Raw genomic sequence first — 27,697 nt, 5'->3', positions numbered from 1 at the left:
AAATATACCCCCCACCCCTAAATCCACCCCTTCACCCTCATCTTTGTAAAAGTCGTATATCAAATACTAGAGACTTGTGCTTCGGTATACACATACATTTTAACATTATGATTACGTTTTGAAAGTTTCATTACGATCGTACGTCTAGAAATTAAATTATTCAACAAATAAGTTCTCATAATATCGCCAACACTGCAGCGCAACCCAAGCGCAATTGGCTGTATATGTATGTGTATGTATGTATATATGTTAGTGTGTGTGTGCGCGTGTGTTTGTTTGTATGTGTATGTGTGTGCGTGTATTTGTTTGTATGCGTGTGTGTGTGTGCGTGTGTGTGTGCTAACTATTATTGAAATATCAGTTGCTTGTAGGGTTCAGGGGATCTCGTAGTCGAGCAGTCTCGACTAGAGCTTTCTTTCTTGTTATACCCTGAACCCATTGAAAATGGGAAATCAGGGTATAATGTTTTTGTGTAAAAGTATGTAACAGGCAGAAGGAATCATCGCAGACCCCACAAAGTATATATATTCTTGATCAGCACGATGAGCTGAGTCGATATAGCCCTGTCCGTCTGTCCGTCCGTCCGTCCGTCCGTCCGTCCGTATGAACGCCGAGATCTCAGAAGATATAAAAGCTAGAGAGCTGAAATTTTGTGTGCATACTCGTGTATACCATACGCAGTACGAGTTTGCTTTATTTTTTCGATAACTCATCCGATAACTTTTTTATCGAGAATAATCGAAAAATTGATTTTGTTTTTTGAGCCTCATCGGAGTACTATTAGATGTAGAGACTTCAGATTTACTGTGTATATACAAATGATGAATACAAACATTTTGTAATCAACAGATTTTGAATACCACGCCCCCTTCGCCCCCAATTTTTAAAAAACGTATTTCAAGTACTAGAGACTTGTGCTTTGGAATGTACACACATTTTGACCATATAATTACTCCCTGAAAATTTCATTAAGATCGTATGTTTACAAAAGAAGTTATTCACCAAGTAAATTCTCATACTATTGCCCACACTGCAGCGCAGCCCAAGCGCAGTCGCTGCTTACTGCGCAGTTAGCAGAGCGCGGGCGCGTGAGGGTGGATGCATGTAAATGTATGTGTGCGTGCATAAAAGAAGTGCAGAATGATAAGAATATCTGCTTGGAGGGTTCAGGGTATCTCCTAGTCGAGCAGTCTCGACTAGAGTCTTCTTACTTGTTTTTTCTTGTTGTTGTTGCTTTAAGTTATTTTGTTGGCGACGACGCTGCTGGTGCTGCTGCCGTCGCAGTTGTTGCTTTTTTTTGGATTTCTTGAAAGCAAAAATTTAAAAAATAAAAGCAGTCATCGCGGCAGCGACAGAAGCACGTAGGAAAAAAATATATACAACAAAGAGCAGCAACAGCAACAACAACAACAACAACAAATCCCTGGCAAAGCATGCCAACCCAGCGCGACTTTGTTGCTGCGGTTTTCAGTTGCCAGCGCGATTTTGAATGAGTTGTACGCGCCGCGTTGCTCTAAGGCGCCCAAAACCCAAATCGAAACCCAAAAGCCGAAATTCAAAAACCGAAAACTGAAAAAGCCATCCATTTGAGTTGGAAGCTCTTCACCTCGAGGCTCGAGAGTAGCGTGCGTGTGTGTGTGCGTGCGACTGTAGGCGTGCGTGACTGCGTGAGTGTGCCAGCCACGCCCAGCCGCCCCATAACTAACTGCCTGCACATTTTTCTTACATATTTTTGATCACAGTTGATTTTGTTGCTTTAGTTTTGGTTAGTTTTTGTTTGTTTTTTTTATTTTTTTTTTGTTTTATTTCGTATTGTTGGTCTTGCCGCTAAACGAAATTTTTGTGCAGCAATAGCAGATCAGCAACGACAATAACAACAACAACATCAATCGGAACCACAACAAGAACAGCAACTGTAACACTTAGAGGCGTCTTGTCCGCCCGCTTCAAATATTTACGAACTGGGTACTCCAGCAACTGGTCAGCGTCAGGTTCAAGTGTAACCAGTTACCAGTTTTCAGAAAGTCAACAACAATAACAGCAACAGTAATAAAAACAACAACAAGCCGCAGGGCAACATCCACATAAAATGTATGTAAATCTTGTTCTCGAAAGAAATTTTTGCTGTTTTAACTCTAAAAGTATCGATAATGTGCGATCCAAAAAAAAAAAAAAATAATAAAAAAAAAAACAAAAGAATTTAAAAAAAAAAAAAAAAAAAATATAATACTAAAAATAACAAGTAAGAAAGCTCTAGTCGAGACTGCTCGACTACGAGATCCCCTGAACCCTACAAGCAACTGATATTTCAATAATAATTAGCACCCACACACGCACTCATGCAAACAAATACACGCACACACACACACTCACATATACAGGCGATTGCGCTTGGGTTGCGCTGCAGTGTTGGCAATATTAGGAGAACTTATTTGTTGAATAATTTAATTTCTAGACGTACGATCATAATGAAACTTTCAGAACGTATTCATATTGTTTAAATGTATGTGTATACCGAAGCACAAGTCTCTAGTATTTGATATACGACTTCTACAAAGATGATGGTGAGGGGGTGGATATAGGGGCGGGGGGTAAATTTTAACAAAAACCGAAATTGTATGACATGCGTCTTAATATACATTTTAAATTTGGAGACTCTAGCTTGAAAGATGTAGGAGATATAATTATTTAAGTGATATTCGATAAGGTTTTTTATCGATAAAAAAGTATCGGAATGAGTTATCGTTTTTTAGTGATAAACTCGATATCCGCGTGATATATACGGACATTTTAAAAAAAAGTTGAAGTCTCTAGCTCTTGTATCTTCTGAAATCGACGCGTTCAAACATACGGACAGACGGACGGACGGACGGACGGACGGACGGACGGACAGACAGACGGACAGGGCTAAATCAACTCAGCTCGTCGCCCTGATCAAGAATATATATACTTTGTGGGGTCTGCCACGCCTCCTTCTGCCTGTTACATACATTTTAACAAAACCATTATACCCTGATTTCCCATTTTCAATGGGTTCAGGGTATAAAAATGGAGAAAAAGTAGCAGATGAAATGATATATATAGGAGAAGTTGTTATTTTGGCATTTGGAAACAATCAACTTCATTATATCGCGGCCTGCTTGTCGTCGTTGCTCTAGCGTGCCGTGTATAATATCATAGAAATTGTGTGGAACTAATTCTCTATAGACTTCACAATCAATCAAGCCATCAGTCATTTAAATATGAAGCCTTAGCTGAAGGGAACAGTCAATACAACAAATGGGTGAATAAAGCGAGAAGACAACTTTGTAATGGATGTTTGGGTATACACTTTACATAGCTAGATGTGTTAATACAATATCATAATTATAATCTCTGTTTTGACTCCGCCTATAATGTTTGCAAATAATACAAATGGTCTCATATACTAATAAGAATAAAAATTATGCCGATAATCACATCACAGGTTGACAATTTTAAATCTAAACGGCTTGTGGTCTGTTAAGGACCTGATCTGATTAAGAATGGCTTGGTATTATTTGAATTAATAAAACTGAGACGATTTGAGTAAATATTTATCGATTCTTTCCTAAGAAAAAGTATATCCCGAAGTCATTTGACTGGAATTAAACGGAAGATGTTTTCACAATTTAGGGAGCTTGCTTTCAATTAGGAATGTGGAAAGTTTTGCAAAACGGTGTTGCTAACATCAATCAGATCTCAAGTCCTATCGAACTGATAAAGTGAATATATTTGATGCAGCAAAAGAAATTGTAGATGCAGAGTATCTCTTAGTCGTTAGTTCGAAACTCTTTGAATTGTTTTCGCTTCTCCTTCTGCTGTTTTGTTCCTTACTTTATTGTTCTGAGAGCTTAGAATGCGGTTTTGTGTTTATCATTATTGCGATGCTTATTTTTTTATTATTTCTCGTTTTTGTTTTTGGTATTTTTATACCCTGAACCCATTGAAAATGGGAAATCAGGGTATAATGTTTTTGTGTAAAAGTATGTAACAGGCAGAAGGAATCATCGCAGACCCCACAAAGTATATATATTCTTGATCAGCACGATGAGCTGAGTCGATATAGCCCTGTCCGTCTGTCCGTCCGTCCGTCCGTCCGTCCGTCCGTCCGTCCGTCCGTCCGTCCGTCCGTCCGTCCGTCCGTATGAACGCCGAGATCTCAGAAGATATAAAAGCTAGAGAGCTGAAATTTTGTGTGCATACTCGTGTATACCATACGCAGTACGAGTTTGCTTTATTTTTTCGATAGCTCATCCGATAACTTTTTTATCGAGAATAATCGAAAAATTGATTTTGTTTTTTGAGCCTCATCGGAGTACTATTAGATGTAGAGACTTCAGATTTATTGTGTATATATATATGTAGAATACAAACATTTTGTAATCAACAGCTTTTGGATACCACGCCCCCTTCGCCCCCAATTTATAAAAAACGTATTTCAAGTACTAGAGACTTGTGCTTTGGAATGTACACACCATTTGACCATATAATTACGCCCTGAAAGTTTCATTAAGATCGTATGTTTACAAAAGAAGTTATTCACCAAGTAAATTCTCATACTATTGCCCAAACTGCAGCGCAGCCCAAGCGCAGTCGCTGCTTACTGCGCAGTTAGCAGAGCGCGGGCGCGTGAGGGTGGATGCATGTAAATGTATGTGTGCGTGAATAAAAGAAGTGCAGAATGATAAGAATATCAGCTTGGAGGGTTCAGGGTATCTCCTAGTCGAGCAGTCTCGACTAGAGTCTTCTTACTTGTTTTATTATCATCTTGTTGGTTTTGTGGTGTTTTCGTGTTTGTGGCAGCTTTTAACATTTATTAGCTGCCGCGTCTGCCTCTGAGCCAGGCACATCTTCGGCTTAAATGTCAAGCTCATGCTGCGAGCTGGCAGCATTCAGCCAGTTATCCAGTTGGCCAGTTAGTCAGTTGGCCAAGTCTCTCTCCTCTTTCTCTTTCTCTCTCTGTCTCTGTCTCTTTTTGCTAATGGGGTATTCTGTTTGCTCTTTTGTTGCAGGTACAATCTGCATGCGTCCAACTAACTGTAAAACGCGCTGTGCAACGGTCAGCAACAACTAGCACAACACAAGCAAGAACAGCAACATCAACAGCAACAACACCCTGTAGCGACAACAACAACAAATACAGACGCGAGACAATTGCATAAAGTTTGAAATTAGATACTGGCAGCGCATCAAATTACCAAATGCTGTTGCTGTTACCAGAACTATGGCAGCAACAACCACATCAATTGGCAGCATGCAGCAGCAGCAGCAGCAGCAGCAGCAGCAGCAGCAGCAGCAGCAGCAGCAGCAGCAGCCACAGCAAAGGCCGTTGCGCGGTATTTCGATAATAATTGCATCTGAGCAACCAGCTAAGCCGGCAAGCAGCAACATTGAATGCGATGAAATGTCGCCAAAATCACAAGCCATGTTGTTGGCATTTGGCGACAGCACCAACAACAACAATAGCAACACCAGCAACAGCAACAACAGCAATTTGCAGACGTCGCAGTTTGACCATGCGAGCAGTGTGAATTTAGAAACCAGTTGCAACACAGTGGCAGCAACAGCTGCAGCTGCAGCTGCAACAGAAACAACAACGGCAACAGCAACAGCAACAAGTGAGCCAGCAATAAAGTTATATCCACAGTTGCTGTTGCGCATTGGCCAGACGGAGAGCGAGGCCGAGGTTAACCCAGCGAGCGATGCTGCTGGAGGTAGTGAAATGGCGCCAACATCGACCATTATCAGCTGCAATGTTGCCGATGACGTTAGAAACGTGTTACGAGCGACAGCTGAGCAGCTGCAATCTGGGGAAACTGCTGAGAGAGACGGCGATGCTAGTCAGGTAGCGCTAGTCGATTGGCCAACGGGTGCATCGACCGAAACAGTTGGTCTCTGTGCGCCTCAGCACACGGTCAAGATTCAGATAGCCAACGACAGCGGCAACGGCAACGGTAACGGTCAGGGTTTGAATTCGAGTCAAAGTCAGCCAGTCAGGCTGGGCAAGCAGATAAGCGTGGTCAAATTGAACGACAGTCATAGCGATAGCGACATGGTATTACGGCTCAAGCAACAGCAACTCGAGCATCACGAGCAGCAGCAACAGTTGCAGTTGCATTTACCCCTACAGCAGCAGCAGCAGCAGCAGCAATTACAAACAGAATCACAAACTGTCACAGCGCCCTATCAGCTATGCTATTTGGTCTCCAGCGGACAGTATTCGCCCTGCGAGACTTTGGACAGTGGCACAGGCAGCGATCTGGAGATCATCAAGTCGCCCAGCAGTGAAACTAATGTCACCAGCAACATGAGCCACATGAGCAATCTGGGCAACCTGGGCAACCTGGACAACCTGGACAACCTGGACAACCTGGACAACATGAGCAACATGAGCAACAGCAATAAGGGCAACACTGGCGTGCCCAAGCTGGAACTGCACCTGAAGACGACGCGAATCCGTGTGAACACCTCGAGCGGCCAGTCGGGCAACCATTCTCGAGCCCACAGCCTGACGGACAGCAGCGAGGAGTGCGACGAGAGCAGCTCCTCGCTCAGCTGTGATTCGCTGCACGACTCGCACGAGCCGGTGCCGTTAATCAAGCTGGGCGCTTTGCTGCCCAGCTCGCTGCTGCGCGACATACGGGACAGGGATGCTGCGCGTGCCATGAGCGACTTAGATCAGTCGGTTATCGCAACCAAAATCGATGGACGCCCCCTGCAATACGAGGCCGATCAGTACTACAACTTCCACGTGAACGAGCATGCAAATTATCGGAGTTTTGGTCCAGTAAGTTGCAGTCGCATGTCGCCGGAGTATGAATCCCTCAGTTTGCCTGGCGACGTCGACCAGCAGCAGCAGCAGTTGGAGCAGGAGGACGCCTTTGCCGGCCTCAAGGATGTGCGCCGATTTTCGCAGTCATCCACCATTCGCTCCTCCAAGGGCACCGTGCGCGGCGTCAAGAATCGTGTGCGCAATGGAGTAGCCACTTTCTTGCAGTTGCAGCAGCCGAACATCAAGGTGAGTGCATTACCTGTAAATGAATATATTATTATTGTATATGTGTACATTGATATTGCCATACTGATATAAATTGAGTATTATTACTTTCATTCTATTTTAACTCTCTAATTATGCATTACTTAGTAATCTACTAGGCAAAAAGCCAAACCTCATGCTATAAGCAAGGGGAATCTGGAGTACTCTAGTATTGGGAGAGGGTCTTTATAGTTGGCCAATCGTTTTGGCAAATCTTGTTTTTTGATGGAATCCTTGTGCGCTGTTTAGTCGAGTCGAGCACTAGATCTACTAGTATGCCTTCCCATCTGTTCCTCCTCGGAGCTTCAGAGCACATTTTTATTAACATTATTTTTGCATGGGTTTGGTTGAGGTCAACCCCTTGGCATGGGAGAGAGGCGAGCTGCATTCAAGAATGTGCACTCACATCGAGTACATTCACATTGGCCTGCTATTCACAAAATAAAACTAAAAAACAAAAAAAAAACAAAAAACAGGGTATAATAATAATAATATATAATATATACCTTTTTGTGTGGTTTTTCCTGCATGCGAGATTCATTGAGAAAGTTGGCTTTGTGTTAAACTTTTGTCTGCGGCTCAGTCGTAAGTTGCGTGGGCGTCTGTCTGTTTGGGTCGCTGACTTATACACACGGACATATCCACGTACGATACATACCATACACGTACCATACCTTATGCAACGCATGTGTGTGTGTGCTTGTTGGCTGTCTGTCTTTGGATTTCTGTCTGGCGGCTACAACACAGATTGACTCACGTCTTGTTTTCAATTTTGATATTTTATTTGGACTATGTGAAAGTCAAATGTTGTGCTTATTCTTCTCCTTCTTCTTATTTGCAAACTGATTCATGACAACAATAATAACAACAGCACCAACTCCAACACCACAAAACAAAACAAAACAATAATAATAACTCGCTGAAAGTTTATCAAACTAATAAATCATTCGATGCACTTAGCAAAAAGCGGCGTTAAATTAAATAGATAAAAAAAACACAAAATTTAACACTTTGCTATCTATTTTCACAGCGTGTGTTGCTATTTAAATTTACAGTTAATTGGCTTAAAAAATGGCATACGCCTCGCTTAGTTGGCAACCTCCGATTGGGTCTCCAATCAGAATTTCCATATACATCTAGTGCCGAAAAGCCGTTAAGCGTTTGGCCAGTTGAGAAAGTTTTTATTTTTAATTTTTGGTATCGTGCTTGCTGGCGGAAGTAGATGGAGAGATACAAAGATGGTGCGAGCACTAAATGCGATTGCGGCTCTGACTAATTGCAGTTAACTTTTGATTTCTAGTGGCCTTTCTTCGTGACACCTGTGCCTCAGTTCTTGGAGGCACCTGGCGCGCCTACCTTGCCGCTGTGCCAACAATGGCCCTGAAGCGCGCTCGCTGTCCATCAGGCTTGACCCATTTCCAATTTGAAAGCCGATTGAGCAACAGTCGCGGCCGTAACAATAGGCAAACCTAAATTGCAGTGTTATTGGTAATGCATTAATCACGCATTGCTAACAAAATGTTCAAATCATTCACCAATATTTATATATAATAAAGTCTGAGTGTGTTTGAGCGTGTATATGTGTGTGTGTGTGTGATGACTATATATATTTTTGAGCTCGTCTCGCTGGTTCGCGTCAATGCTGCTAACGCATTGAACTTCATTTGCGAAATCAATTTGTTCGCCCTTAAATTGGAGGTTAAAATAAATATATTGCTACCTCAAAACCAAACTAGATGTGGGCGTGCCGTTTAGTCATTAGGCCAGCTTTCATTTTTCCTGTGTTTAATTTTATTATACCCTGAGCCCATTGAAAATGGGAAATCAGGGTATAATGTTTTTGTGTAAAAGTATGTAACAGGCAGAAGGAATCATCGCAGACCCCACAAAGTATATATATTCTTGATCAGCACGATGAGCTGAGTCGATATAGCCCTGTCCGTCCGTCCGTCCGTCCGTCTGTCCGTATGAACGCCGAGATCTCAGAAGATATAAGAGCTAGAGAGCTGAAATTTTTTGTGCATACTCGTGTATACCATACGCAGTACGAGTTTGCTTTATTTTTTCGATAACTTATCCGATAACTTATTTATCGAGAATAATCGAAAAATTGATTTTGTTTTTTGAGCCTCATTGGAATACTATTAGACATAGAGACTTCAGATTTACTGTGTATATATATATGATATACAAACATTTTGTAATCAACAGATTTCGGATACCACGCCCCCTTCGCCCCCAATTTGCAAAAAACGTATTTCAAGTACTAGAGACTTGTGCTTTAGAATGTACACACATTTTGACCATATGATTACGCTCTGAAAATTCATTAAGATTGCATTCTACAAAAAAAGTTATTCATCAAATAAATTCTCATACTATTGCCCACACTGCAGCGCAGCCCAAGCGCAGTCGCTGCTTACTGCGCAGTTAGCAGAGCGCGGGCGCGTGAGGGTGGATGCATGTGTATGTATGTGTGCGTGCATAAAAGAAGTGCAGAATGATAAGAATATCAACTTGAAGGGTTCAGGGTATCTCCTAGTCGAGCAGTCTCGACTAGAGTCTTCTTACTTGTGTTTATTTAATATTTCGTCAAAGCTCGACTAAATGCGACTAAGCGACCCAAAAACGTACAGCTGCAAATTTTGGACAAAAGAGACAGGGAAAGAGAGAGAGGGCAACAACAAATTCAAAAAAAAAAAAAAAAAAAATAAAAATATATATATATATATATATAAACGCAAATTATCTAAATTATGTTTAATGGGCGCTCAACTCGTTTTCGACTGAAAAAAAAAGAAAAAAACAAAAAAAGACAAACTTGAAAAAACTCTTCTTAGGCACTCTTGCCTCTCCCCTATCTCCCCTCTGTCCATCCATTTGGGCTAAATATGTTTGAGTTTTTGGCGATGCGCATAATTAGCACGTTAGTTGCTCTTTAATATTATAAAACATCCATACACACACAAACACTCATCCACTGAGACATTATCATATAACATCTATACAAGATGTAGATATATTATTATGAAGCATAAATGCTTGCGATCGGGCTTTTGGCGATTGCTGTTTGGTTTCTTGAAAACTTATGCAATCTATTGTTTCGCCACCATTTTTTTTTTAGCCTGCATCTTCGTTGTTTGTTTTTCTTAATAATTATAATATTGATTTTAAGCTCAAGGTTAACAGTGCCAATATTCGATCAAACTATTTAGGTTTACCCAGCTGCCGTTTTTATACCGTGAATGGTTTTGTAAAAAGGAGTCATCGCCGACGCCATGAGGTATATGTACTCTTGATCAGGGCGACGAGCTGAGTCGATGTAGCCCAGTCCGGCTGTCCGTCGGATAAAACTGTATCTTCTAGAGTTTTAAAGCAGAACGTTAAAATTTTGCACGTGAGCTAATGCTATAATTCTGTAAAGATTAATCAACAAATTATATGTCTACGCCCACAAGGGTAGAGATTGCTGATGGAATGTGAATGGGTATTCTGCAGTTGGTAACGCCCGACTGCAACGTTCTTTTTTGGGACGCATTGTATTATGGGAAATAAACTTGAGAAAAATCGAAAAATATTGATATATCGATATTTTTAAAGTTGCATATCAAATCTCATTTGTATTAAATCTTCAAATGTCAAATGTGACATATATATGTATATATAAATGCGTACTCTATTATAATCCAAGAATCTCAATTGCGTTGGATTTGTTTTTTCATTGTTTTTGAATTTCGAGCCGCCGATTTGATTGTCTGTGCTATATGGCGCCCTAGCAATAATCTTATTTATTTTAGTTATTTTTACAAACATGCTCTTTGATTTCGATTTTATAGTCATTCACGAAAGGGCTACATCGCCTCAGCTCGTCGCCCTGATCACGAGTACGTCTACTTAATGGGGTCTCTGATGATTCCTTCTGCCTGTTACATACTTTTCACAAAAACTTTATAACCTGATTGCCAATTTTTAATGGTAAAGTAATATTTTATATATTTTATGCATAAAATTTGGAATATTTAGCAAATGTCAGATGAGGAGAAATAAAATAAAAACAGTTTGGAATTTTGAATAGATAATAAATAAATAAAAAAGAAATACAATGCATATTTCTGTTTGATGGGGGAGGAGTTCGAAAAGAAAGGAGAAAATACCAAAGCTAAGACAAACTTTTGAATTCGAACGAAAGTGAAAATGAAAACGAACTTTTTTCTGTACGTGACCAGGCACAGATTTATGGCGCTGAGAGATTTTTACAGCCGCACATTGTTTCACAAAATACAAACAATTAAACAACAACAGCAACAACACATGCGACAACAACAGCAGCAAGCTGTGGGGCGTGTGCTGCATTACAATTTCGATTTGCATTCAGGGCCAAAAGAAAGCAGCAAATGGGCTTATTAAAATATCCAATTATTGCCAAATTGAAGCGCGCTTTTGGTCAACATAACGAAAGTGAAATGTGAAACATATATGTATGTATGTATATATACATACACATATATCAGAGCCATGCAGACATAAAGGTGTGCTGACGTGTGTAAATATTAATGCTAAGCCAAAGCGCACCTGAAACTCTCTGGCGAAACATAAATAGGAGCAGAAATAAAAACAGAAATTGAAATTGAAACTGCAATCGAAACCACAGCTGAAACTCCAATCTGGTCCCCATCAAGTGCTATGAGAACTGTCAACGAGGCGTGCGTAGTCAAGTTTCTACAAACATTTTTCAATGAAAATTATGTGCGCCTCCCTTGATCGCCATCGATCGAACAGATGGATATGATTACTCGTACACAGAGTGATGGGAGTATATGCATTTTGAGCTCACTTCGTCTACCCATATTGAAAGTCGAGAGCTGAAAATTGAATACCTATACATATATGAAAACAATCAATGCTCTGGCACCAGTGCGAATTCCAATAGTAAGCATCAAAGAAGGGGAAATTTGATCAGAATGAATGGACAGGGTTAATTGATTAGACGGGTTAATTGAGTTTACGCCATAGGTAATGATGATCTAAACTTGTTTTAATAATTACCGTTGAAGGCACGTTAATATAACCGCTGCTCAAATAAAAGATGTGTATTGATTTTCTTTCTCTTTCTCTGTATCTGTCCCTGTCTGAACCAGCTTCAGAAATCTTGGAAGACGCTACCAAATTAGAATAAAGAGTCACTCATTTAGAATTTCTCTCAATGTCTCTACAACAGTATGCTCAAACATTTTGTTAAAAAGAACGTACGTTTTCTCAGTCTCTAAAGTAGACGTACTTGAACTACTTTGTAGTAAATATGTTGATGTAGGTGATGCATCATGAAAGGATACGGGGAATATAGATAGTTTAGATCAGTTACTGTTTCCCTAACCTGTATTGCTTTCCCCCTTCATATACTTCCCGTGAAAGTGTTCCACAGATATGACTTCACATAAATGATTTCACTACTCAACCGATATGAATATCGATATTAAAAAAATATACGAAGAGATCATTTAACTTCAGCAGTACGGACTCCACCAATATTTTAGAGTCCTTACCATTAATTTTCTGATCTATGTATACGTTCAAAATTAATTATTTGCTCAAAATAAATCAAGTATGAAAGCTCTAGTCGAGACTGCTCGACTACGAAATCTTTTGAACGCTTATAATAAAATTCCAAATTCTACAAAGCACATATGAGTCTATATTTAAAATTTGGCGATTCTGGTAATTAAAACTTTTCCTGAACGCTTCGAAGATTTGATATTTCACAATAATTCTTCGCGTCTTTCTGCGTACACAAGATACACACACATACACACAGAAAAACTTTGGATATAGGGGTGAGGGGTAAATTTTAACAAAAAAAAAAAAAAAAAAAACAAAAACAAACAAACACGGACGGACAGATAGAGAGACTGATAGACGGACAGGCACTTAATACTGCTATAGTATTTATTTGCTATAGGTGCGGTGTTATCTCAACAAGGTGCGGTGCGGTGTTATCTCAAAGGAGGAAAATTATAGTAAGATAGAACAAAGCAAACTAACTAGACATCAAAGATGGATTTTAAAACTACAGGAATTTGATTATGAAATTATGTATTTAATAGGTAATGGCAATAAAGTATCCGATTTTTTGAGCAGACAGGAAACAGGACAATTAATTAATACAGGTAATAAAGAAGAATCACATTTGTTATAAGAAATGCACAGCATTCAGCAGAAGAGGAAGAATTAACTCATTTTTAAATAAAAAACGATATTTATATAATAAAATAAAGCTCAAATAATATTTACCTGTTCAGCAACAAATAATATTAATATTTACCATGAAAGGGCAAGTAAGAAAGCTCTAGTCGAGACTGCTTGACTATGAGATCGCCTGAATCCTTCGAGGAACTTAAATATCAATAATTCTTGGCGTCTTTCTGCTTGAATAAGAAACACACACACATAATCTTGCACAAACACACATAGGCTAGCCCATGCATGTTTATGCGTGCATCCCTATGTTTGTATACCCTGAACTCATTGAAAATGGGAAATCAGGGTATAATGGTTTTGTTAAAAGTATCTAACAGGCAGAAGGAGGCGTGGCAGACCCCACAAAGTATATATATTCTTGATCAGGGCGACAAGCTGAGTCGATTTGGCCTTGTCTGTCTGTCTGTCCGTCCGTCCGTATGTATGAACGCGTCGATCTCAGAAGATATAAGAGCTAGAGACTTCAAATTTTTTTCAAATGTCCGTTATATCGCGCGCATATTGAGTTTATCACTAAAAAACGATAACTCATTCCGATAGTTTTTTATCGATAAAAAACCTTATCGAAGATCAATTATAAAATTATAAGCTAGAGTCTCCAAAATTAAAACGTATATTAAGATGTATTTTATACAATTTCGGTTTTTGTTAAAATTTACCCCCCCACCCCTAAATCCACCCCCTCACCCTCATCTTTGTAAAAGTCGTATATCAAATACTAGAAACTTGTTCTTCGGTATACACATACATTTAAACATCATGATTACTTTCTGAAAGTTTCATTACGATCGTACGTCTAGAAATGAAATTATTCTATAAATAAGTTCTCCAAATATTGCCAACACTGCAGCGCAACCCAAGCGCAATCGCCTGTATATTAGTGTGTGTGTGTGTGTGTGTGTGCGTGTGTATGTGCGAATTATTATTGATGCTACAGATCTGAAATTTCGAGTATATACTCGAGCTGACCACCTGTACTTTTCATATCTTAGATTCGATAGCATCCAAACTTTATAGTTACACTAATAATGGCTCGTTCTAAGAACTACTCAAACTATATAGTTAAAACTGCATTTTTCACAGCATCAAAACAATAAATTCAAAACTGAGCGACTAAAATGCTTATAGTATCTTCGATTTGCACAAAAAGAATATATACATATGTGTATATCAATTAAGAATTAAGAAAATGGGACGTGGATGAGTATTTTTCAGTTAATAAATCCCCACAGCAGCGTTTTTTTTTATACTCATTCACGAAGTGAATTAGTATATTGGTTTTGTGCAATGTCCGTCTTGCTGTCCGTCCGTCTGTCCGTATGAACGCAGTTCATTTCGCCGCTATTGAAGCTAGAGACTTGAAATTTGGAACACATACTCGTGTTCGATTTATAAAGTGTTAAAATTTTCCCGATCCGCCCACTAGGGGCGTGGCAAATCGTAAAATGCATTTTTCGATATACCAGAAATCATGTTAGTTGAAGAGCTTGAAATTTGGTATGTAGATCCGCGTTGACCCCCCAAGTCCAAAAAGCTATGGTGGATATATGTCCGCTCAAAGGGGGCGTGGCAAACCGCAAAACTTTATATCTCCTACAGTTTAAGAGCTAGAAGCTATCCAAATTTGGATAGTTGAGTTACTGGTAACCGCCTCTATCGATGCCCCGAAAATAATTATCACGCCTCTTTGAGAGCGTGGCATATCGAAAAATACCCTGTAATTTTCACATTTTTTGAGCGTAAGCATTCAAAATTCGCATTTACGTTACCGTTAGCTCTTTCTAAGAACTGGCCAAAAATGAGGTGTCTACGGCCACTAGGGGCGTGGCAATCGGCATTTGTAGTATCAAATTGCGACATTTATATGCTTGAGCTATCTATGTACATTTGTAAATGTATATACAAATAGGCTTAATAGGCATTGATAACAACACGGAAGGAAACATTTTTATAAAATTTAAAAATAAAATTTTAATATTTAAAAAATATAAAAGAAGCTAAAATAACAAAATTTGCAATTTACAAAAAAGAGTTTTCCGCGGGATTTGAACTCGCACCCAAGTCATGTTTGTCAAAAGAACAAAAAAAAACAAGTAAGAAGACTCTAGTCGAGACTGCTCGACTAGGAGATACCCTGAACCCTCCAAGCTGATATTCTTATCATTCTGCACTTCTTTTATGCACGCACACATACATTTACATGCATCCACCCTCACGCGCCTGCGCTCTGCTAACTGCGCAGTAAGCAGCGACTGCGCTTGGGCTGCGCTGCAGTGTGGACAACAGTATGAGAATTTACTTGGTGAATAACTTCGTTTGTAAGCATACGATCTTAATGAAATTTTCAGGGCGTAATTATGTGGTCAAAATGTGTGTACATTCCAAAGCACAAGTCTCTAGTACTTGAAATACGTTTTTTACAAATTGGGGGCGAAGGGGGCGTGGTATCCAAAATCTGTTGATTACAAAATGTTTGTAATTATCATATGTATATACACAGTAAATCTGAAGTCTCCACGTCTAATAGTACTCCGATGAGGCTCAAAAAACAAAATCAATTTTTCGATTATTCTCGATAAAAAAGTTATCGGATGAGTTATCGAAAAAATAAAGCAAACTCGCACTGCGTATGGTATACACGAGTATGCACACAAAATTTCAGCTCTCTAGCTTTTATATTTTCTGAGATCTCGGCGCTCATACGGACAGACGGACGGACGGACGGACGGACGGACAGACGGACAGGGCTATATCGACTCAGCTCATCGTGCTGATCAAGAATATATATACTTTGTGGGGTCTGCCACGCCTCCTTCTGCCTGTTACATACTTTTACACAAAAACATTATACCCTGATTTCCCATTTTCAATGGGTTCAGGGTATAAAAAATTGAACCGGCGCCTTTGCTGACAGCGCCACCACCTACTTTCAATGGTTGTAAGTAAAATGAAATCCAAAAATAAGATTCTTGTTATGAGAGTAGCAGATGGTAAATTCAAGAACAAAGCAAAAAAAAATCAGTCTCATTTCAACGCTAGAGTATGCATTTATGTGTACATACATACACACATACAAATGTGCGCGTGCATAAGAAACGTTGGAATGCTTGATGCTACATATGCGTGCAGACTTATGTACATACATATGCATGCATAAATGCGTACATACATATATGAGGGCTACTTAAGAAGAAACAAATTTAAACTTATAAAATTTTTCAATTAGAAAAAAGAATAAAATAAGTATCTATTTTATAAAAAACGAAATATGTATGAAAAAAATACACAACATTGAAGGGGCTTTGAACCTCCCCCGCTGTAACATAACTTGCGACGCCTCTATCACCCACGCTATCGTTTTGCTTGACAATCCGGTAGCTAAAATACAATAAGCTAATAACAGAGCGTCATCTGACAAAACTACAATAACAGCTAGAAAATCCAGAAATCAATCGCAATTCTTCGAATGCAAACGCTTAAGAATCTGCAATAGGTGTGACCGAAAGCTATTAACGAAAATGACCATACATTTGTACTCAAAAAGTGCACGATCAATATAATAATTATCGATTACTCGATAAAATTACCAAAAGCTACAATATAATCAAAAAGCATAATTGTTTTGTACTAAATTTTTTTAAAGTCAAATTAAATTAAATTTACAAAGGGACTGTGAATGAGTATTCCGCAGTCGGTAGCGCCCGTCTGCAACGTTCTTACTTGTTTTTTTTTTTTTTTTTTTTTTTTTTTTTTTTTTTTTTTTTTTTTTTTTTTACATATTTAATTAAACTTTCCTATGCAACAGGTGAGACTTGTATAGGAAGGGAAATAAATATTCAAGAAGAGAGAAACTTGTTTAATATACATATTACAAGATTTGCTAATTTCGTATTCTTTCGTTAGTTTTTTTTTTTTTTTTTTTTTTTGTATGCTTATAAGATATACATGTGTTAGCTTGGCTTTCCCTTCTTCATATAAAGAGATACTCAGTTGCGCCCAACCGATCCTCTTCGACTTACATAATGTCTAGAGCCCCATGTGATGTATTAATTGAACTTTATGGAACGATGCGCATAGAGTCAGTTGTTGTAGCTGCTGCTGCTGTTGCCATTCAAAGTCAACTTCTTCTGCTCACATAATCGAATGCTCCGAATGCTGCGGATGCTGCAGATACGCAGTTTTGGCTTTTCCTTGTGTTTCTTGAACGCAGATCTCAGCCCGATTGGCAATCCTCCAATCGACGTTTGTCGATCGCAGGTGACCCGCTTTCTCTTTTTTGCCCACTAGCCTTACCTGTCGCTGCTAACGACAAAAATACGAAACAAAATAAATTGTAATGTGGCTCTTTGGCATTGACTCCAGCTCTGGCTCTGGCTGTGTGGTCTGTCGACGGTTCTGCCAGGGCAAGTGTTAATTGTGGATGCCGGTGACAGCTCAAATAGTGTGGATCATAGTTCAAATACTTTTTCAGAGGGTTGAAGGGGAAGTGTTTCCTCCTCATCCTCCCCACCTCTCCTTCCCGACATGAGTCAAACAAGTTTTATGTGTTGAAAATACAACATAATAATTTAGCCGCAGGCATCTTTTATCTCTTAACATTGCTTTGAACTTTGTTGTTCGCAACGCAAATGACGCTTAATGGAAATTACTAATGTACCAGTTTCATAAATGTTTTCCTTTTATCTATTTAAACATTACTTGTATACTGCGTCAGCATTGGCCTCTTGGCATTGGTTATGCATGTCATGAACTAGTTGCCGCTTCGTAGGAAATGGGATCGTATAGATGTTGCATTTCCCATTCGTTTCTCTATAGAAATTATTAATTATATGAAAGAAATTATTAATTAATTAATTATATGGAAACCAATTGACATTGAAACATTCGAATAAATAGCAGACAATTTAATCATTAACAATTAAGAGTGCTTGCTCGACACTGCTGGACTAAGATTTTCCTTGAACTCAGAAAAAGGCTAATATTTCGTATCGTTGCAATGTTAGTCTATCTCTATATTCTTATATCTCGTAATATATCGATTCAGGCCGTCGTCTTGATCAAGAACATATACATATACCTTATAGGGTCTGCTACCCCTCCTTCTGCCTGATACCCTGTCCGTAGGTTTGAACGCGTCGATCTCAGAAGGTATAAGAGCAAGAGACTTGTCTTTATTTTTTTGAGAATGTCCGTCTATATATAGCGCGTCTATGAAATCGATAACTCATCCCGTTATTTTGTTATCGATTAAAACCCTTATCGAAAATCAGTAATATAATAATATCTTCTATATCTTCAATGCTAGAGTGTTCAAATTAAAAAATATAATTTCAGATGCAATTTATACAATTTCGATTTTTTATATAATTCACCCCCACCCCTATATCCACTCCATCACCATCATATATTTAATAAGCGTATTTCAAATAGTAGGGACTTGTGCTTTAGTAAATGTATATATGGATGAAAGCTTCATGATAGGCCACCCACAAGAAAAGTTATTAAGCAATTAAGTTCCCATGGCAAGCACACTGTAGCCAATGCGTGTTTATGCGTGCGTTCGTATACCACTGGATCTCGTAGTCGAGCAGTCTCGATTAGGGCTTTCTTAATTGTTTAAATATGTCAAGTATTCAATGGATTACGTAGATGGTGACAATTTCATTAAATTTCCATCGACGTTAAAAAATAACCAAATGTTTAGCCAATTAACCAACGCACATGCAGAACTACAACAGTTTTCTAATACGTGTGCACATATAAATTCAAACTTATTCTGGCACATTCTTAGAATCACATCAGCAATTAGTTCAGTTCAGTTTTGCTAGATGGCGTTGCATCAGTGAATCTATTTCAGTTGTGACTTGTACAGTTGTGATTTGTAGCCAGCTTGGGAGACTGTACTAAACCGTTAATATAATATCCAGTGATCGCGTATTACACACTCGCACATACACACACAATCACACACATGCATACATCATGCCTATTCTGTGGTCAGTCAAGATGGAAAGTCTATCTAAATTGATGTTGTATGAGCATAACTCTTTAGTTTTTTCTATAAGAGCTAGAGAGAGCTACCATACGTATGAGTTTGCTTAATTTTTTCGATAACTCATCCGATAAATTTTTTATCGAGAATAATCGAAAAATTGATTTTGTTTTTCGAGCCTCATTGGAATACTATTTGACGTGGAGACTTCAGATTTACTGTGTATATACATATGATGAATGCGAACATTTTGTAGTTTACAGATATAGGATACCACGCCCCTTTCGCCCCCAATTTATAAAAACGTATTTCAAGTACTAGAGACTCTTGCTTTGGCTACAAAAGAAATTATTCAACAAATAAATTCTCTTGGTATTGCCCACACTGCAGCGTAGCCCAAGCGCAGTCGCTGCTCACTGCGCAGTTAGCATATGTTAGGGTGGATGCATATGTTTGTATGTGTGCATGCATAAAAGAAGTGCAGAATGATAAGAATGTCAGCTTGGAGGGTTCAGGGGATCTCGTAGTCGAGCAGTCTCGACTAGAGCTTTCTTACTTGTTATACCCTGAACCCATTGAAAATGAGAAATCAGAGTATAATGGTTTTCTTGAAATGTATGTAACAGGCAGAAGGAGGCGTGGCAGACCCCACAAAGTATATATATTCTTGATCAGTGCGACGAGCTGAGTCGATTTGGCCCTGTCCGTCTGTCTGTCCGTCCGTCTGTCCATCCGTCCGTCTGTCCGTATGTATGAACTCGTCGATCTCAGAAGATATAAGAGCTAGAGACTTCCATTTTTTTTAAATGTCCATATATACAGCGCGCATATCGAGTTTATCACTAAAAAACGATAACTTATTCCGATATTTTTGTATCGATGAGAAATTTATCGAAGATCAGTTATAAAATTATATCTCCCACACCTTTAGAGCTAGAATCTTTTAATTTAAAATGTATATTAAGATGCATTTTATATAATTTCAGTTTTAGTTAAAATTTGACCCCCCACCCCTGTTTCTACCCCCTCACCCACATGTTTCTTAAAGGCGTATTTCAAATACTAGAGACTTGAGTTTTGGAATATACATACATTTAAACAATATGATTACGTTCTGAAAGTTTCATTAAGATCGTATGTCTAGAAATTAAATTATTCAACGAATATCATTATATTGCCAAGACTGCAGCGCAACCCAAGCGCAATCGCCTGTATATGTGCTTGTGTGTGTGTGCTTGTGTTTGTAATGTTTGTAATCGAATTAGAATTGAAAATTTCAATAACTGTCTACTTAAAAGGATAAAGGCTCTATTCGAGACTGCTTGATAAACCCTAAACCCTCCAAGCTGATATTCTAATCATTCTGCACTTCTTTTATGCACATATATGTACATACACATGCATCCACACGCAGTGACTGTGTTAATTATCGATTATTCTCGATTAAATAGAAATCGAATGAGTTACCGGAAAAATATGATAGGCTTTTACTGCGTGTGGCATACACGAGTATGCTCGTACAGTTCATGTCAATAGCTCTTATATCTTTTGTCATTAAATTTTAGCAAATTAAATATCTTAGAGTGCCCACGATACAGACTTTCATCCCTAGGTTCTCCTGTGTGTGTGTTTCTTGTGTACACAGTAAGTTGCGAAAAATTTTTGTGAAATATCAATTCTTCGAAGGCTTCAGGGCACTTCGTAGTCGAGCAGTCTCGACTAGAGCTTTCTTAGTCGGTAAATTTTCAGATTTAAGATACCCTTCACCCTGTGAGCAGCAATATGCACGTTTAATGCATATGAACGTATGTGCATATACATGTTGCTCCACACAGCGACGCGAATACTGTAGCAATCCGTGCTACTGGAAAGGGGTCAAGGTCTGACTATAGTCGTCCTCTTTCGCTTCAACAGATTTAGCAATGGGCTCGCGTCGCACGCACGACGGTCATCGATGACCGTTAGCCGAGGTGCCGTTCGGGCCTGGTGATAGTAGTGGACACTTTCACTCGCAAGGCAATGAGAGGCTGTCACGGGAAAGTGGCGTCACCCTAGATTACGCCGTTTTACCGGTTTCTTGGGCACGAGCGGCAGAAAGGCGATGCTCCAGAGCCGATGTAGCTCATCTATAACAAGGAAGAAGGCTCTATTAGAGACTGCTCAACTAGCAGATACTCTAAACGCTCTATGCTGATATTTTAATCATCTACATACGCATTATCCCGCGCTCTGCTAACTGCGCAGTTAACAGCGACTGCGCTTGTGCTGCGCTGCAACGTGGGAAATATTATGAGAATTTATTTATTGAATACTTTTTATACCCTGAACCCATTGAAAATGGGAAATCAGGGTATAATGTTTTTGTGTAAAAGTATGTAACAGGCAGAAGGAATCATCGCAGACCCCATAAAGTATATATATTCTTGATCAGCACGACGAGCTGAGTCGATATAGCCCTGTCCGTCTGTCCGTCCGTCCGTCCGTCCGTCCGTCCGTCCGTCCGTCCGTCCGTCCGTCCGTCCGTCCGTCCGTATGAACGCCGAGATCTCAGAAGATATAAGAGCTAGAGAGCTGAAATTTTTTGTGCATACTCGTGAATACCATACGCAGTACGAGTTTGCTTTATTTTTTCGATAACTCATCCGATAACTTTTTTATCGAGAATAATCGAAAAATTGATTTTGTTTTTCGAGCCTCATTGGAATACTATTAGACATAGAGACTTCAGATTTACTGTGTATATATATATGATGAATACAAACATTTTGTAATCAACAGATTTTGGATACCACGCCCCCTTCGCCCTCAATTCGCAAAAAACGTATTTCAAGTACTAGAGACTTGTGCTTTAAAATGTACACACATTTTGACCATATGATTACGCTCCGAAAATTTCATTAAGATTGCATGTCTACAAAAAAAGTTATTTATCAAATAAATTCTCATACTATTGCCCACACTGCAGCGCAGCCCAAGCGCAGTCGCTGCTTACTGCGCAGTTAGCAGAGCGCGGGCGCGTGAGGGTGGATGCATGTGTATGTATGTGTGCGTGCATAAAAGAAGTGCAGAATGATAAGAATATCAGCTTGGAGGGTTCAGGGTATCTCCTAGTCGAGCAGTCTCGACTAGAGTCTTCTTACTTGTTTTTGTAGACATACAATTTCAATGAAACTTTCAGGGCGTAATCATATAATGAAAAGCAACATCGGAAGCAGCAGCGACGGGACATAAGCGGGGACAGCGACGCGCGCGCGCAGCTTCCTCAGAAATGAGTCTATGGGCGGCGGCATTCACTGTCGAGGCTTGTCGCGCAGTTCTAGCGACGCGACCACGCTTCTTGCGTAAGATCGAGCACGTCGAGCTTCCGCCGCTAGCGTCGGAGTCAATGCCTGGACGTTAGGTAACACTAAATAGTCAGACACCAGAAAGTGTGCACTACTTTTTATTTTCGCTCAAAAGTATGCTGCACAAGAAATGCTCCCTATTCTGATTGGCTGGCCAATCAGAAACGCGTAGCGGTGAATCGCTCCCACGCGCACTAACAAACGCGCAGCTAAAGATTGCTAATCGCGGAGTGCCCGAAATACTTTTGAGCGCGGTCAGCTGGAGTTTTATTGCGGCAATAAAAATCGACAGTTCTTTCGCGGCGCCAATCAGAAGCACAGTATGTGCCAGCCTCTCATTGGTCCCTGATGATAGTCGTGTGAGCGATGCGAGCCATTTGCCGAATCTGTAGGCGCGAGAGAGACGGCTTAGAGTCGGTTTCTATTGCTCCTCACAATGTATATACAGAGCTGGCCATATTCGACTGACCCATGTCTTTCTCTTTTAAATCAAAGATAAACACAATTGCTTTATGTTTATGATGATAATCAATTTATTTGTTTCATGTAGATTTTTAAGATAATGTTTCGCAGCATTTTCCATAGTTTTGGCTAACATTTCGGCGGGGATAGCGCCTATTTCCTCACGCCTTTGATTTTAAATATCCCCACCAGAAAACGCGGTAGCCTCATACGCTTTCGACGAATAATTGGCATCACGAAAGTGGCTTCATATCGCGATATTGCTCCTGGTTAACGGCAACAGCTTCAACATCTTAATTTTCGAAGAATAACGGCCCAATAATCGTTTTCGCACTAACGCCGCACCAAACAGCCATTTCGACAACGCTTATCCGTAGGCGAAAATGTTTGAGTCAATTGAATTTAATACGGGAATAAATGCAAGTCAACGCGGATAATTCATTGGGATGTCCTTGGGGACATCTCAATACTGGACTGTATGAGATCAATATTCTCATCCGATCGCCTTGGTCGCTTTTGATTTAGCCTCTTTCGATTAAAAAAACCATTACTAGTTGAAAATATTTGGTACAAATTTGTGAAAAGTATGTACCAGGCAGGAGGAATCATTGCAGACTCCATAAAGTAAATATTCTTGATCAGGGCGACGAGCTGAGTCGATGTAGCGGTGTCCGTCCGTGAGTCCGTTCGTCCGCCCATCCGTATGAGCAAGCCGATTTCAGAAGGACTGAAGTTTTGTATGCATACTCGTGTATACCATACATAGTACAAGCTTATAATATTTTTTCGAAAACTCATCCGAAGCATTTGAATATTATGATCATAGCTATGAATTATGAATAATGGATTCCGTTTTATACCCTGATCCCATTGAAAATAGGATGTTAAAATGTATGTAACAGGCAGAAAGTGGCGTAGCAGACGAGCTGAGTCGATTTGGTTCTGTCCGTTTGTCCGTGTGTATAAACGCGTCGTTCTCAGTTGATATAAGAGCGAGATACTTCAATTTTTTTTAATGTCTATATATATAGCGGGCATATCGAAATTATCACTAAAAATCGATAATATATCTCATTATTTTTATCGATAAAAATGTTATCGAAAAAGAGCTATAAAATTATATCTCCTACATCTTTAAACCTAGAGTCTCCAAATTTTATACAATTTCGACTTTTGTTGAAATTTACCCCCCACCTCTATATCCACCTTCTCACCCTCACCTTTGTAAAATGCGTATTTCAAATACTAGAGACTTGTGCTTTGCTTTAACAAATAAGTTCTTATTATATAGAAAATGCCATTTTCATTGTACCCTGGGTGGCAGGTATTGAGTGAAGTATCTTGGCAAAGCGGCACAACGAGCAGCGGCACCCGCCATTAAGAGGCGAGCGGTTACGCCTACTAGGGTCGTGGCAAATCGGACCTGAAGATATAGTGATGATTCAAATTCTGCTATATTTTAGGCACTATTGATGCTAGAGACCTGAAATTTGATATAAATACGCAAGTTGACCTCCCATCTCCAAAGAGCTATGATGGATTTATCTCCGCCCAAAGGGGGCGTGGCAAACCGCAAATTCTTATATCTCCTACAGCTTAAGAGCTAGAAGCTTTTAATTTTGATAGTTAGGTTACTAGTAATCTCCTCTATCGAGGTCGAAAAACTAATTATTACGCCTCTTTAGGGGCGTGGCATGTAGAAAAATAACCTGTAATTTTCACAATGTTTAAGCGTAAGACTTAAAATTTTGAATTTAGGTTACCGCTAGCTTGTTCTATGAGCTGGCCAAAAATGAATTGTCTACCGCCAGTAGGGTCGTGGAAAGTCGAGAAAACCTGAATTTTATACAGTACTAGTGCAAAAATTGGCCACTAAATTGCTGATGGGGTGTTAATGAGTATTCCGCAGTCGGTAACGCCTTCTATTCTTTCTGATGGGCAAACCCACGATCATTGTAATGAAATCCGGTGCCTTAATATAAGCGCGAGTTACCCACCAGTCACTATACTAAGCAGAGAGCAGAGAGCACCGAGAGAGAGAGAGAGAGAGAGAGAGAGAGAGAGAGTGAAGCAAGAGAAACATTGAGCATAAAGCGATCTTATGTTCAACAGTCGACCATCTCGGTCGAGCTCAGTATACGAAATGGGATGCGATTGTCGATCCCTTGCACCTGTTCATATTTATACATGCATATATACATACATACATGCAAGTATAACAAGTAAGAAGGCTCTAGTCGAGACTGCTCGACTAGGAGATACCCTGAACCTTCCAATCTGATATTCTAATCATTCTGTACTTTTTTTTATACACATATACATACATACACATGCAACCGCACGCACGTATAAAATGCGCTCTGCTAACTGTGCAATAAGCAGCGAATGCGCTGGGGCTGCGGTTCAGTGTTGGCAATATTTTGAGAAATGATTTGTTGAATAATTTAATTTCTAGACGTACGATCTCAATAAAACTTTCAGAGCGTATCCAAAATCTGTAAATTACAAAATGTTTGTATTCATCATATGTATATACGCAGTAAATCTGAAGTTTTCAGGTCTAATAGTGTTCAAATAAGACTGAAAAAACAAAATCAATTTTTTGGTTATTCTCGATAAAAAAGTTATTGGATGATTTATCGAAAAAACAAGTAAGAAGACTCTAGTCGAGACTGCTCGACTAGGAGATACCCTGAACCCTCCAAGCTGATATTCTTATCATTCTGCACTTCTTTTATGCACGCACACATACATTTACATCCACCCTCACGCGCCCGCGCTCTGCTAACTGCGCAGTAAGCAGCGACTGCGCTTGGGCTGCGCTGCAGTGTGGGCAATAGTATGAAAATTTACTTGGCGAATAACTTCTTTTGTAATTATATGGTATATGGTAAAATGTATGTACATTCCAAAGCACAAGTCTCTAGTACTTGAAATACGTTTTTTACAAATTGGGGGCGAAGGGGGCGTGGTATCCAAAATCGGTTGATTACAAAATGTTTGTATTCATCATATATACATACACAGTAAATCTGAAGTCTCTACATCTAATAGTACTCCGATGAGGCTCAAAAAACAAAATCAATTTTTCGATTATTTTCGATAAAAAAGTTATCGGATGAGTTATCGAAAAAATAAAGCAAACTCGTACTGCGTATGGTATACACGAGTATACACACAATTCACAATTTCAGCTCTCTAGCTCTTATATCTTCTGAGATCTCGGCGTTCATACGGACAGACGGACGGACGGACGGACGGACGGACGGACGGATGGACAGACGGACAGGGCTATATCGACTCAGCTCATCGTGCTGATCAAGAATATATATACTTTGTGGGGTCTGCGATGATTCCTTCTGCCTGTTACATACTTTTACACAAAAACATCATACCCTGATTTCCCATTTTGGAGGATTCGGGGTGTCTCCTAGTCGAGCAGTCTCGATTGACTTGTTTTTGGGTTGGTTAGACTTCAGTCGGCTATGCTCAAGTTTCTGGCACAGTTAGCAAAAAGTTACAGCATATAGTCAATATATATAAATACAGTCTTAGTCTGTGTCAGTGCTACAAGGTCAACGAGATGTGTGATTATAGCATGCCTTTATTTTGGTTGTATTCTGTTCTTAAATATGTGAGTTTTGTTCATCTGCTTTCTATAGAACTACATGGAAAAGGACCTGGGCAAGGTTGTGCTGTATACAACGAGCATGGGCATCATCAGAGAGACGTATGCCAAGTGCGCCAATGTCAAACAGATACTGCGCACATTGCTCGTCAAGTTCGAGGAGCGGGATGTGTTCATGAGCATCGAATACCAGCAGGAGATACGGGACCGCATGCATCACGAGACGATACGAGTGCCGCAGCTGTTCGTCGAGGGACAGCACATCGGTGTAAGTATGCGGGAGGTGCTTCGCTTTCTAGAAAATACAAAATACAGACTAATCTTTGACTTTGCAGGATGCCGACACAGTGGAACGTTTGAATGAGAGCGGAGAGTTGCGACAACTGCTGCGACCCTATAAGGTGAGCCAAGCAACTTTTTTTTTGTTGTGTAACTAACGTTTTGATATCCTCCCGTTCAGTCGTTAGCTACGACCTACACCTGCCAGACCTGCGGCGGCTACCGACTGCTGCCCTGCCCCTCGTGCAGTGGCTCCAAGAAGTCAGTGCACCGGAATCACTTCACCGCTGAATTCGTGGCCCTCAAGTGCATGAACTGCGATGAAGTTGGCTTGGTCAAGTGTCCCAGTTGCTAAAGTCCCCTCTAGCTAAGACGATACTCGAAAAGTGTTATTTAAGGTTTTTTTTATTTTATTTTTTTTTTATGTATTTTATATGTATTTATATTTATATGTATTTTGTATAGCTTGTTATTAACAGTTGTGATATTTGAGGCGGTTTGCTGCATGTCTCATATGTGGGATTTGGAATCAGTAGCTGAACTGTCGATGTCCATGGGAACGTTACGCGAAGCCTTGCAGAATATACATATTTTAAATAAATACATAGTTTATGCTAATCAAATTATGATATATACATTACATATACATGTATAAATGAAATAAACCATAGTGGAACTTA

The 27,697-nt window shown here is 39.6% G+C and overlaps 2 protein-coding genes across 3 annotated transcripts in view; one reads left to right on the top strand and one right to left on the bottom strand.

Moving 5' to 3' along the window:
- Positions 1-20,688, bottom strand: part of LOC108658244 (phospholipid-transporting ATPase ABCA3) — a 124,753-nt gene extending 104,065 nt beyond the window's left edge. Inside the window, exon 1 of the mRNA XM_089264604.1 lies at positions 20,643-20,688. Coding sequence (XP_089120730.1) covers positions 20,643-20,666 — 24 coding nt within the window. The 5' untranslated portion in view covers positions 20,667-20,688. The remainder of the gene's footprint in view (positions 1-20,642) is intronic.
- On the top strand, positions 1,837-27,697 carry LOC108658201 (glutaredoxin domain-containing cysteine-rich protein CG12206). Of its 2 annotated transcripts, XM_089264640.1 has the most exons (6): positions 1,838-2,091; positions 5,034-6,346; positions 6,401-7,039; positions 26,773-27,006; positions 27,074-27,139; positions 27,199-27,697. In XM_089264640.1, the coding sequence occupies exons 2-6, from the start codon at positions 5,246-5,248 to the stop codon at positions 27,370-27,372; spliced, it is 2,214 nt and encodes a 737-aa protein (XP_089120766.1). In that variant the 5' UTR covers positions 1,838-2,091; positions 5,034-5,245; the 3' UTR covers positions 27,373-27,697. The 2 variants fall into 2 exon arrangements, with proteins under 2 accessions (XP_089120765.1, XP_089120766.1); XM_089264639.1 differs by having other exon boundaries at positions 1,837-2,091; positions 5,034-7,039.

This window comes from Drosophila navojoa, chromosome X (genome assembly GCF_054131105.1).
Source record: "Drosophila navojoa isolate 15081-1374.11 chromosome X, UAZ_NAV_1.0, whole genome shotgun sequence".
Classification (NCBI taxonomy): Eukaryota; Metazoa; Arthropoda; class Insecta; order Diptera; family Drosophilidae; genus Drosophila; species Drosophila navojoa.
Note: the sequence above shows the minus strand (reverse complement) of the source record. Positions and strands in the feature narration are given on the sequence as shown.